The 12,583-nt window shown below is 36.9% G+C and overlaps 1 protein-coding gene across 2 annotated transcripts; it reads left to right on the top strand.

Moving 5' to 3' along the window:
- Positions 1-595: 595 nt before the first annotated feature.
- Positions 596-12,583, top strand: hacl1 (2-hydroxyacyl-CoA lyase 1). Of its 2 annotated transcripts, XM_066683525.1 has the most exons (17): positions 596-707; positions 2,150-2,254; positions 2,362-2,402; positions 2,496-2,576; positions 3,271-3,343; positions 3,431-3,508; positions 3,635-3,729; positions 4,385-4,497; positions 4,861-4,996; positions 5,456-5,561; positions 5,717-5,800; positions 5,923-6,024; positions 6,132-6,286; positions 6,646-6,804; positions 9,730-9,837; positions 10,296-10,482; positions 12,047-12,583. In XM_066683525.1, the coding sequence occupies exons 1-17, from the start codon at positions 657-659 to the stop codon at positions 12,077-12,079; spliced, it is 1,707 nt and encodes a 568-aa protein (XP_066539622.1). In that variant the 5' UTR covers positions 596-656; the 3' UTR covers positions 12,080-12,583. The 2 variants fall into 2 exon arrangements, with proteins under 2 accessions (XP_066539622.1, XP_066539623.1); XM_066683526.1 differs by lacking the exon at positions 12,047-12,583 and having other exon boundaries at positions 10,280-10,410.

Genomic DNA, 12,583 nt, shown 5'->3' with positions numbered 1-12,583 from the left:
TGAATGTCTGTGTGTATATTCACAATGTCTGGTTATTTCTAATATTATAAATATTTATATAGAAATTTGAGTTTGTAGATTATTTATTTGTTGTAACAATGCTTCTTGACAATAAATTTTATACCATTGAAAAGCCTGTTAATTTCCCTTTTCAATGGTGCCACATTTGTAGGGAACATGCGTTTTGGGAGGAGCAGTAGAGCTGAGTGAAAAATTTGCCAAATACTCTCTGCCAAAGCCAATTACATTGTACAACCTATGTTTATAAGTAATTTCTTCAGTTTTATTTGTATATGCTCCATCTCTCAGTGCTGTTCAAATGAAAGTCAAATGTCCAAGTTCCACTCAGTGTGACTGTGAAGAGTTTGGTATGTCCTGCCCATGTCCGCGTTTCCTCCGGGTGCTCCCAGAGCGCAACAATGGCATTCAGTTACAAAGAGAAACACTGAATATGATTTTCAATGGCAATAATGGCATAACATACATACCGACTCTACTGACTTTGTTCCAAGCAATACCCAACAATACCCAGATGTGTGTTTGGACATATGTGAACAGAGTCGACTCTCAATTCTGGGATTCGGTACTTGTTAGGAACCCACTACCAGCAGTACCGCTAACCGTGTATTAGCTGCGCACTCGAATTTAGAAGCAAGATGGCTGAAGTGACTGGAGCTGAGATCATCGCCGAGGCGCTTAAGTCTCAGGTTAGTGCAATAAAACTGGAATTCATTTTATCTGCATTCAGTGAAACTAAAGCTATGTCTAAGAAGGCAGATATGTTAGCTCCAAAGCCAAAAGTTAGCTTTAAACCAAAATATTATATGTAGTCATTCAGTTACTGTGCCATTTCTGGTTGTTATTGACATTAATGCACTTGAACTAGCAAAGATTTGTACCTAAAAGGACGCTAATCACTTTATAATTTCACAAGAGAGAGTACGCAAATGTTGAGTCGCATCCTTCGGTAAACTGGAACACAAAGTTTTCTAACTCACCTTTGACACAGTGCTCAGAGTTCAATGCACACGTTAGCCAAACTATCCATATTTATTCTGGTAACATACAAGATCATCATGTCAGATTTGTAACAGTCGTTATACAGCAGGTTTTCGATTATCGCGGTTAGTCTTTATAACCATACAAGTGACCATTTAACAGTCATTCATTCTGATGGTGTATGTATTAAATATAGAGCATTGCCCTTATTTAAAAAAAAAATACCATGAATGACCGTTTTAGTGTGTAAAACCATCAAAAAGCGATGTAATCAAAGGTGCACCGACTTTTAACAACACTAGGACTTTCACTGGTGCTGTATAAAATACACTTTTAAAATCTCCTTCTGAACATCTATTTCGTTAACCCCTAAAATCACATTTATGTTAATCAGAATTTAAGTTTTAAAAGTTATTTCTGAAAAAAACCTAATGCCTTTATTGATTAGATTAAATTGTACATTAGTCACCACCTCTATCTCCACCACTCATTGGCTGCTTGCAACTTGAACACTCTGCCCTAAGAGTTGACAGGATTGGTTCTTTAGATTTATGACATAAGAAACACTGCCTATCTGAATTCCCTGAGACTGTCTTAAGAACCCAGCAGTTTCTAAGTGGATATGTCTTCTTACATGTAAAAAACACAGCATGAACATTAACAATGTAAAATTCTTGGTGTGCACTGGACATTGCATTCAAAGGTCTAATTCCAGGAGATGTTCCATATTAGAATACAACCATTTAACCAGGTATATAACATATTGGTTTATGCATTCATTCAAATGATTGTTCACAGTTCAATAGTGAAGTATTTCCTTTAATGATTTCTTTTTACAAATATTATAAATATATGTATTGTAATGTATGAATTTACCTGATTTAAAGTGCACTATTTGTTGTCACTGGTGTTTAAATGTGTGAATCTCCATATGAGACTACAACCAAACAGAGCTTTACACAGGTTTTATTTAATTTATCATGCATAGATTTTTCAATCACCTTTCAATTTATTGTGATAATATGAACCTAGATTTAAAGTTTCCACTGTGCACTTTTAATATTTCTTTTGAACTTTATTTTGTATATGTTTGATGCAGTGTAGAATTTATGACAGTTATTATTCATCATAATGATGTGTTCAATTTCAGAATGTGGAATACATGTTTGGCATTGTCGGTGTGCCCATCATTGAGGTGGCCATGGCTGCTCAAGCTGCTGGTATAAAGTATGTGGGCATGCGCAATGAACAGGCAGTAAGACCATCACACAACACACACTTTTATATACAGGATCCTGTTTTCAAACTGAATAAGGCCACAGGATTCTGCACTTTACTATAACCATTTCTTTTTCTCAACAGGCCTGCTATGCTGCTTCTGCTATTGGGTATTTGACTGGACGGTATGTTTGGTTTAAGTACTGTTCCATTAAACCAAATCAAGAAAACCAAGATTTCATTTTAATAGATATGTTCCTCTGTGCCCCTTTTCATAGTCCAGCAGTGTGTTTGGTTGTATCAGGACCTGGACTGATCCATGCGCTTGGTGGAATGGCCAATGCCAACATGAATTGCTGGTAATGCCTATACACTTGAAAAAATATTGTATATCTTTATAACATGTGTGCTACATTTAAACCAATAACAATGATCAGATAGTAAGAATGTAATGGTCCTGGTTTATGATTCACATTTAGCAAGTTGGCCATTTTTCCACAAGAGGTCGCTGTTGGCATTAATTGTGCAACTGAAAATGCAGCATCCTATACAAACACAGTGTAGACAGTTTGTAGACAGGTTTTTAATGAATTGACCTACTTTGGAGCAGTGCAGTGATGGAGCATCATCTGATTCAATACAAACAGTGGTGTTAGTGATCCAGAGCTAATCACTTAGTCCTGACTTTGCTAATGTCCTTCTAGATGAATGCAGTCAAATACACATAGCACTGTTCCAACACTAGTGTAAAGTCTTCAAATAAGAGTTGGGCCTGTTACTCATGCAAAGATGGGAAGAGGTTTTGTTTGGACCCTTATTTTCAAAAGATGTGTTAAATGAACATTGTTTTACAATTAATGGGCAGAAAGTTTGCAATTATAAATCGCAAGTAAATTAAGTAAAGGTTAAGCTACGTAATTGCACAAGCCCATATACGGTGCAGCTATTGCAGTACAGTAACAGTTTTATTTAATGACATAGAAAATGGTAACTCTGTGAGAGAAATACTTCAGCTTATACAATAAAGCACCATGTTTCCTTGTTTGAATACAGGCCTGTGATCGTTCTTGGAGGCTCCTCTGATCAAAATCAGGAGACCACTGGAGCATTTCAAGAGTTCCCTCAGGTTTGTTTTGTAAACATTTCAACACTTGGCTAATCCTCAGCATCTTGTGTGTCTCTGCAAAACTGAATTATTCTCTTTTTTTCTCAGGTAGAAGCCTGTCGCCTTTACAGCAAGTTTTCCGCCCGCCCAAGGAGTCTGGCCATGATTCCAGCTATAGTTGAAAAAGTGAAGTTAGATATTTATTTATTATATATTTAATTAGTTACTACTTTTTCTAAGACCTATATCATGTTTTATTGATTTCTGATTTCATTAGACAAATGAAACATAATGCAATCTTACTTTATCCAGGCAGTAAGGATCAGTATTTATGGTCGTCCAGGAGCTTGCTACATAGACATCCCTGGAGATATGGTGAATGCCAGAGTGGACAAGAGCAGTGTCAGGTGAGGCAGCCAAAATACACTACAAGTATTGGAGTCCTGTAGTGACATTATTTATAATAATCTGTTACAATAATCTTTATTTGTATTAGCACCTTTCATGCATAATGCAGCTCAAAGTGCTTCACAGAGGTTCTTAAAACAAAAATGACAAAATATGAAAAGGTAAACATTGTAACACTCAAAGTAATGCACAACAACCAAGATGATAGTTTAACCGATGTTTGCTTTTAATGACTGTAGTCACTAGTACTGAATGCAGTGAAACGTAAAGTGGAAGACTGGCTTCACATTAAAGTTAAGGATCTTCTATATTTGATGTTTTAGATCAATTAAATATGCAACAAATATCCAATGTGATTTTGTTAGCTTGAGCTTATTGAGAGTAGCTTAAAAGGTAAGAGAAACAAAAGAAAATAGAGACAAAATAGAGATTGGGTGCATCCGATCCTATTGGACAGAGGTTATCAGTTCTGGCCCTGGACTCAAACACATTGGTGATTTCTCTGTTTATATATGCATAGTTTAATTTGGTGGTCAGTTGGCAGGTTTAATACAGGAAGATAAATTGTACTAAGCTGCACATGTAGCAGAATGGATGAATGACGGCATTCCTCATTGATACAGCGGTCATTGTTACTTTTGTTTGTGATTTCAGGTTTGTATCATGCTGTCCTCCTCCTCCAGCGAGCCTTGCCAGCAGCCAAGACATCTCAGAGGCTATGAGAGTCCTTAAACAAGCTCAGAGACCACTGCTCATCATAGGCAAAGGTGACATAATCAGGAATCTATTCTTCAGCTCTCACATTTTGTATTATAAACTGTCAGTCCTGTGCTACACAAATGTATGGACAATAACTTATCAAAAGACAACTATAGAGAAATGAAAATTAAATTAGTTTTACTTCATAAGCTCAGCCTGGAAAGTTAGTTGCATATTTCCCTTAATGACAGTGGAAAAGAATGCAAGACTTTCAGGGGAGAATATGGTTAATTTGTGGCCGAGCAAATCTGTTTAAGATTCAGTTTTACAACACTTACATGTGTGTCACTTTATGTAATTTTAGTGTGAATAATTTGTGAATAATTTGTTATTTATTGAAGTGAGTTAATATAATGTTTTCTCTGGTGTAGGTGCAGCTTATGGCCGAGCGGAGAAGGAGATTAAACAGCTGGTGGAACAGAGTGGGCTGCCATTTTTGCCTACACCAATGGGAAAAGGAGTGCTTCCTGATGACCATCCCAACTGTGTATCTGCTGCTCGATCCAGGTAGATCCAGGCTTGATGCAGCTCTCAAATGTGTGTGTGTGTGTGTGTGTGTGTGTGTGTGTGTGTGAAATTTTAAAAGATTTAAAAGTTATTCAAATATAAAGCCATTGATGTAATTCTACAATAGTAACTGTTCTGGAGTGTTTTCACTCAACTGTATAAAACAATGCAGGTGAATTATGAATCATCACCATTGTATTTTTTGCTGGAATGCAAGGGTAATTCAAGTGCTAGTGTTTTGTTCATGTCATGCATTAAGTCATAATATTACTGCAGTTTATTGTGTGTGTGTGTGTGTGTGTGTGTGTGTGTGTAAATTAGTTTTATACTATTGTCCAAAGGCAATTTTAAAATAATTCTGACAAACGGAGAATATCACCTATGTTGACATATGTCTTGCTAAAAATATATATTAAAAATCCTTTTCTTAAACATTATTAAACCTGTGTTCATTGTCAGAGCTTTATTGCAGGCAGATGTGGTCGTGCTACTGGGGGCCAGACTCAACTGGATATTGCACTTTGGCTTCCCTCCGAGATTTAGCCCTCATGTAAAAATTATTCAGGTAATGTGGGTTTGTTTGGTTATTCTAAGAGAACATTTGTTTATTCATAGTAAAGAAACTAAGACCTATGACTGTTTTTTGTGGCCTGAAACACTGGTTTGGTTGTGTGTGGCTAGGTAATGTGTAAATGTATAAGATACCTGATCTGTGTGCAGGTGGATGTGTGTGCAGAGGAGCTGAGCAATAATGTTAGAGCTGCAGCAGCATTACTGGGAGATGTGAGAGCTGTGGTGGGCCAGGTATAATATTTATAGCACGATAGAAACTCTTTCATAACATAATTGATGTAGATTTTTTACTTTCTTTTATGATTATTATACTTCTGAGAAAATAATGGATTTTACCTTAATTTGAATTCTAGCTTGTGGAAAGCTTAAGGTCAGACACATGGAGATATCCATTAAACACTGACTGGTGGGGGACACTGAGAGATAAAATGGCTTCTAATGCTCAGATATCAAAGGTGTGTTTTGAACGAATATTGTAGTTGACAAAGAAATTGCCATTTTCATGTCTTTTTGCTTTTGGAATTACTTAGATTTCTGCTTACAGTTTGACCATCCTTTGCAGGCTCTTGCTCTGCGCACTAGTCTGCCCATGAATTACTACACAGCATTCCACCATATTGCTGAGCTTCTGCCCAAAGACTGCATCATTGTGAGTGAAGGAGCCAACACCATGGATATAGGCCGCACCATGCTGCTCAACCACTACCCCAGGAACAGGTCTGCTCTCCGCATTATTAGAAATAGTAACACTACAGATACAGATTTTTTTAAAATTTTGTTAATCTAATGGCTCCGGTTTCCTCCCACAGTCCAAAAACGCACGTTGGTAGGTGGATTGGTGACTCAAAAGTGTCCGTAGGTGTGAGTGTGTGAGTGAATGTGTGTGTGTCTGTGTTGCCCTGTGAAGGACTGGCGTCCCCTCCAGGGTGTATTCCCGCCTTGCGCCCAATGATTCCAGGTAGGCTCTGGACCCCCCGCGACCCTAAATTGGATAAGCGGTTACAGATAATGGATGGATGGATGTTAATCTAATGCCTCTTTTGTTTGATGTTTTATGCTATATGCTTGTTTTTCAGAATGGATGCAGGGACTTTTGGCACTATGGGAGTGGGGCCTGGTTTTGCCATTGCAGCAGCAGTACTAGAGAAAGCCCAGCAAACAGGACGGAGAGTAGTATGTGTAGAAGGAGACAGTGCCTTTGGTTTTTCTGGTATGGAAGTAGAGACCATGTGCAGGTACCCACACTGTGCACAGCACCAATCATCATTTTCTGGTATTTATACATTCAGTGATATACACTAGCATTTTATACACTATGTAATATTATAAAATTGATACATGTCATATGCACTTGACCCATAATTCTATAACTCCATTATGTCAGTGTGTGCAATTTTAAAGCGGGATGTATAGTGATATAACATTGGGTTCCTATAGATATCAGCAGATAATTGCTTATAATAGTTTTCAGCATCAGGAAGAGATTCACATTTGGGCAGTTTTCTATGGAAGCAAATCTGTCTCATCAGATTTTGAAATATTACCACCTTTGAATTTGTAGCACTGAATTTTTTTGCACTGAAATTCTGCATCTGAATTTTGTTCCTTTTGAATTAAAGTCTTCAGATTTTCACCTCTAAATATTTTGCTTCAGAAGTATGCATCTGAATATAATTGGTCTTGAATTAAACTCGAGAATTTTCAAGAACATATTTTCATTGTAATTATTCAAGGTTAATAAATTCAGATTAAAAAATTAAAACAGTATATTTTGAAGTTGCTCAAATTCAATACATGTTAAATAAATTCAGAGTACACATCGATTCATTAGGATTTTCTGTTTCACCTTAAATGCTGCACTAGTTGCATTCTGTCGCCGCTAGATGGCGAAATACGAACACAACTTCCACACCGTGGAAAAACTACACGTTTAGCTTCCTTCCGCGGATATTACCTCTTTGTTTTCAAAGTGTCTCAAAAATCTGAAAGTCTCACTGAAGACACAATATAACAGACTATTGATATCCTGAAGATGAAGAAATTCTACTGTGGAAATGTTTTGTAATGGCCCTGTGAACATAGCATGTGATATGACAGAATATGTGGAAACATGAACTGTGGGTATACAGTCATGTTAAAATTAGGACACCCCATGAAACCCTTTGAACATGTCTTTTTGAACATATTTAAACATATTGTCATGCCCTGGTCCTGTCATGTGTCTGTCTTCCCCACCATGTGCTCTAGCACATGGTTCTGTTTATTTTTGGTTCATGTCTCTGCTCCAGTCCTGCCTTAGTTCCACTTCCTCGTCAGTGTCTCCTTTGAAATCCCGCCCTCTCGTTATCTGTCCGAGGTGTTCCTTGTCTGTGGTGTGCATTAAAGTTCCCTTGTCTTAGTGCCTCTTTGTTGGACATTCCACTTTCACTTGTCTGTTCCTCACTTCGATTTGCTTCCCTTTGTATGTCAGCCTGGTCTGTCTGTTCCTTCTTTGTGCTTTGTGTGCCCGTTTGGTTTGTCTATTTGTATTTCTCTTGTCTCAAATCTGTTTGTGTCTTATCCCAGTCTAGGTCTGTATGTATCTGTCTCTCTAGTTTAGGTTTTTCTGTTTAGCTCTCCATGTCTAGGTCTCTGTTTAGCTCTTCTTGTATGGTCTCTCTCTCTCGGTCTTTATTTGTTTAAGTATCCTGTCGTGTTATCCAAGTCTGTCTGCCTTTATTTTGTTATCTTATGTATAAATAAAAGTATACTGTGTTATAGTGTGTGCGTTCACCTCCGGCAGTCCACCCGATCCTGACACATATGGACATTTGACTTTTTGAACAGCACTGAGAGATGGAGCTTATACAAATAAAACTGAAGAAATTACTTATAAACATAGGTATAAGATGTATTGCCAAGCAGCATTGTTGTAACAAAGAAATAATCTACAAACACAAATGTCTATATAAATATTTATAATATTATTATAAATAACCAGACATTGTGAATATACACACTGACATTCAGTGTTTAAACAAACACAACTTTCTGAATTAAACTCTGCACTTTGGGGCTACTTTGTTAAAATGTTTGTATTTAATTGTGTCCTGGAAATATTAATATATGTACCTCCTGTTCCTACATTGTATAAATCTGCAGTGGTGGACAAAGTACACAAACCACATACTTGAGTAAAAGTACAGATACTCAGTAAAATATTACTCCAGTAAAAGTAGAAGTCCTCGTTGTAGATCTCTACTTGAATAAAAGTACAGCAGTATTTACCTTCAAATGTACTTAAGTATTGAAAATAAAGTACCATAATATGTTATGGCTCTAATGTCGTATTATAATTTTAGTAACAAGACTCATGCTAAACACATTGTAGGTGAAAAGACTCTAGTGTCACTCTTGGTTCCCCAGTCTTTTAACAGATTGTCAATAATTAGTCTGACACTGTACACAGCAGAAATGGCCATAGATTAAAAACAACGAATTATGTTATATCAACTATTACATAGGTGCTGCCCTCAAAACCAATAGAGGTCGCTGTCTCCAGAGTATTAAGCCCAGTTTATATTTGTGTGGAACCTATGCTGTAGGCAGCTTGGCCAGACTAGCACCTTCCCAGAAATTTAACTTGTCACGTCTACGCAGACCATAACGACTGTGATTGGTCTGCAGTCAGACAAATATGGTTCAAGTTGCTCAAATCAATAAGTCCATAAATTTTGACTCCTCTATAATACACTTCCTAAATAGTGCACTTTAAAGATTAGTAAAACTAATACCACTACATTGTGTACTACATAGGGTTGAAGAAGATATTTGAAATTCAGCCCTAGTTGTTTGGATGTAATTGCAGAGCGACACTGATGCAAAAACACAAGTATAAACTTTTACAATGGGATAGGACACTTGTGCATAAAATAGTTTTTTACTCATTTACGAACACTAGGCAAGATTTGGGTTTTTTCTGCTCTTGGGGCTTCCTCTAGTGCAGTTAACTTTTTCACCACTGTAAATTTGTTACTACAAAATATTTCAATTGACTGCTTAAATTCACATGGCCTCACTTTGTGTTCACATGTAGTAATAATATTTAGATGTAATTAACATTATGGTATGCTTAAACTGTTTATCACAACGTGTCTGTACGTAATACACTTTTTCCACAGATATAAGCTACCAATCATTATCATTGTCATCAACAATAATGGCATCTATAGTGGAGTAGATCCAGTAACATGGAAAGAAATGGAGAATATGGGAGACATAACCACTGTGTAAGTTTTACAACTATACTTGACAAGTTGCTGCTCAAACTTCTGGTGAGCATTTGTATTATAGCCAGTTTGACAGTGGTTGTTTAATGGTTCAAAAGTTGTTTAAGGTTATGTTGAACCTTGATCACCACATTAGAACTGTACAAGAAGTCTACATATTTTTGTTTTGGCACTATGAGTTTCTTTACTTATTAAATGTTGCCAGGACAAAAACAATTACCTTAGTTTTCACATAGTTTTAGGTTGGCTCCTGACTATTGCCACCCTATCACTATAAGGAACTTTTATGGAATGTGTTTGCACATTGTAAGTAGCTATTAGACTATTCTATTTGGTGTTTTGCACTATAGATTGTGCTTTTGTTATTGCAGTGTTTTTGCTGTTTGCTTGAATTATTATTCTTTATTATTCTTTTGGTTCTCACACACACAAAAAAAATCAGTATGTATGTGTTTTAGAGCACCTCCAGTGACGCTGCTGCCAGAGGCACGATATGACCAGGTGATGTGTGCATTTGGAGGCTGTGGGTACTTGGTGAGGACAGTGGAAGAACTCCGCAGTGCATTAGAGCAGAGCCTGCGAGACGCAGCAACGCCAAGCTTGCTCAATGTGCTCATAGACCCAGCCTCAGACCGTAAACAACAGGTAACCTGCTGATTCCAGACACATGAACACACAGATAACATACACCTTCAGCAAATTCTCATATCATGGTAGGCATACTGTATATAAATGCTGGATATCTATTGGTAGCTGTTCATATAAATCATGATTTTGAAAACAAATTTATATTGATGTGCACAGCAACTATTACTTTCTGTCAGATTATCTTCTGTCAGCCCAGGGGGAAAACGTGTGCTGTAGTGGGTATTGAGTGTTGTTTTTACATTCCAGACAATGGTAGTGACCTTAAAAATTTAGTTTCCAAATTGCAAAATATTTCACAGGTGGTTCATAACATTCCATCTACCCAGGGTGGATAGTTTGACTGGTTACCTGAAAGTCTTGGGGAAATGGGCAAATTAATTTTGGAATATATTCTTTTGGGTGTTTTGGGTTTACTCATCCTGGTTCTGATAATTGTGCTAGTGCAGTACATCATCATATGGCTTTTGCGACAAATACTACCTAAACACAAGGTTGTTGTGACTACTCAGCCAATCACTGCGCGGTATGTCAAGGGTGCATCTGATCAAATTCTGATCTGATGTGGACAGCTGGTCTGTAGGATGCTTTCTTTTATTAATCAAATGTATCGAATCATTATTATGTAGCTGTAACTGCTATTAGCAAGCGACTCCGCAGTTTTTAGAACTCAGGGTGTGTAAGCTTAGTACACAATATGTAGTAGTGTTAAATGTAATTAATCAAGGTTACTGTGAACTCTTTCAGAGTTGTCTCTTCTCTGCCTGTGTAAGATTGTTTATGGAACAACTGAAGGTGATAATATTTTCTATAATATGTGTATGCTCCCACTGACGGAGGGAGAGCGTAAGTCATGACCAAGAAAAATCTCTGTAAACTTTTCCATCTCAACTTTAAAATAAAACATCCTTACTCTCTTCACACGTGCGTGACACTGTCTAATTCATTTTCAACAACCTCCACCAACACCTCAATCCAACAGTTATTTTCTGTTGTGTCTGTTACCTGTAGCATTGGAGTGCTCTGGCAAGTGTGAAGAGCGTTAATTACAGTGTATGCCTATAGATATATACTAACACAGACACGTACAAATATCTCTGACTCTGCTGACCTTGCTATTTGTGGACCCATTATTGAGAGCAGTGACCTGCTGTGTTACGTTGTGCATGTTCTGGCAAACTCAAATTGAAGGATTAGGTGTCACACCCTCCATCTATGTGTGTGGGTAACAGACATATTCAGATGAATGGATAATACATTTGTACTGGACACATTTTTAATGATGAATTTGACTCACTAATCTATGTTAAATACATGAAAACCCATCTGTCTGCCATAGTAAAGGGTCCCAATCTCAGTCAAATTTTGAGGGCAAGCCAGTCAGTCCATATTTTGCTGTAAACCAACATTTTCTCACAGGGAAATATCTGTATGCTATGTATGAACTGACTGGTTGCACTCAAAGTTTGAAATTATTTAAATTGGTAGACAAAATTAGATTAATGCTAACAGCTAATATATTATGTCATAAAGTTTAAATCTGTCTTACATTTGTCTGTTTTAGGAGTTCCCCTGGTTGACCCGTTCCAATCTGTGAATCTGAAGAGACATTAAGCTGCAACATTTTGAAACCCATCCACTTTGTTTCTCTACTTTGACAGCCAGTCAGCTCTTTCATTACTATTGACTGGTCAGTGTTGTATCAGTGCCTTACTGGGTCCAGTTCACTATATTTAGAATTTGCCAATAATGAAAACATGAATTTTTGTGTGATTATTATAAAATGCCACATTGTGCATGTACACTATAGCTCCACGTTTTGGAATCAGTAGTGTTTATGATCTGTTTGCAGAAAATAATATGAAATGTTTCTGAAAATGTGCAGGAAATTGTACATTTTGTGTTATTAGGAGCTATAGTTAAATAACAATTAAGGAGGCCATAGAGTGTCAAATTGATGTTGAACATTGTGTGGGAGGTTACATGTTTAACAAGTAGTGATCAAATCTTTTTCACTACTATCACTGAAAAATCAAATGTTTTGAATGTGAAATGTAAACCCTGTATTTTTTCATCAAAGAGCTCATTAAAGCTCATTAAA

The sequence above is a fragment of the Hoplias malabaricus genome, chromosome 10 (assembly GCF_029633855.1).
Source record: "Hoplias malabaricus isolate fHopMal1 chromosome 10, fHopMal1.hap1, whole genome shotgun sequence".
NCBI classification, from domain to species: domain Eukaryota; kingdom Metazoa; phylum Chordata; class Actinopteri; order Characiformes; family Erythrinidae; genus Hoplias; species Hoplias malabaricus.
This window is presented reverse-complemented; position numbering and strand designations above follow the sequence as displayed.

Excerpts from the sequence above, each read along its gene's own strand:
- hacl1 (XM_066683525.1), top strand. The coding sequence starts at position 657 with ATGGCTGAAGTGACTGGAGCTGAGATCATCGCCGAGGCGCTTAAGTCT. Across the intron at positions 2,577-3,270 it reads AATGCCAACATGAATTGCTG|GCCTGTGATCGTTCTTGGAG; the intron begins GTAATGCCTATA and ends GTTTGAATACAG. Across the intron at positions 6,025-6,131 it reads CTAATGCTCAGATATCAAAG|GCTCTTGCTCTGCGCACTAG; the intron begins GTGTGTTTTGAA and ends CATCCTTTGCAG.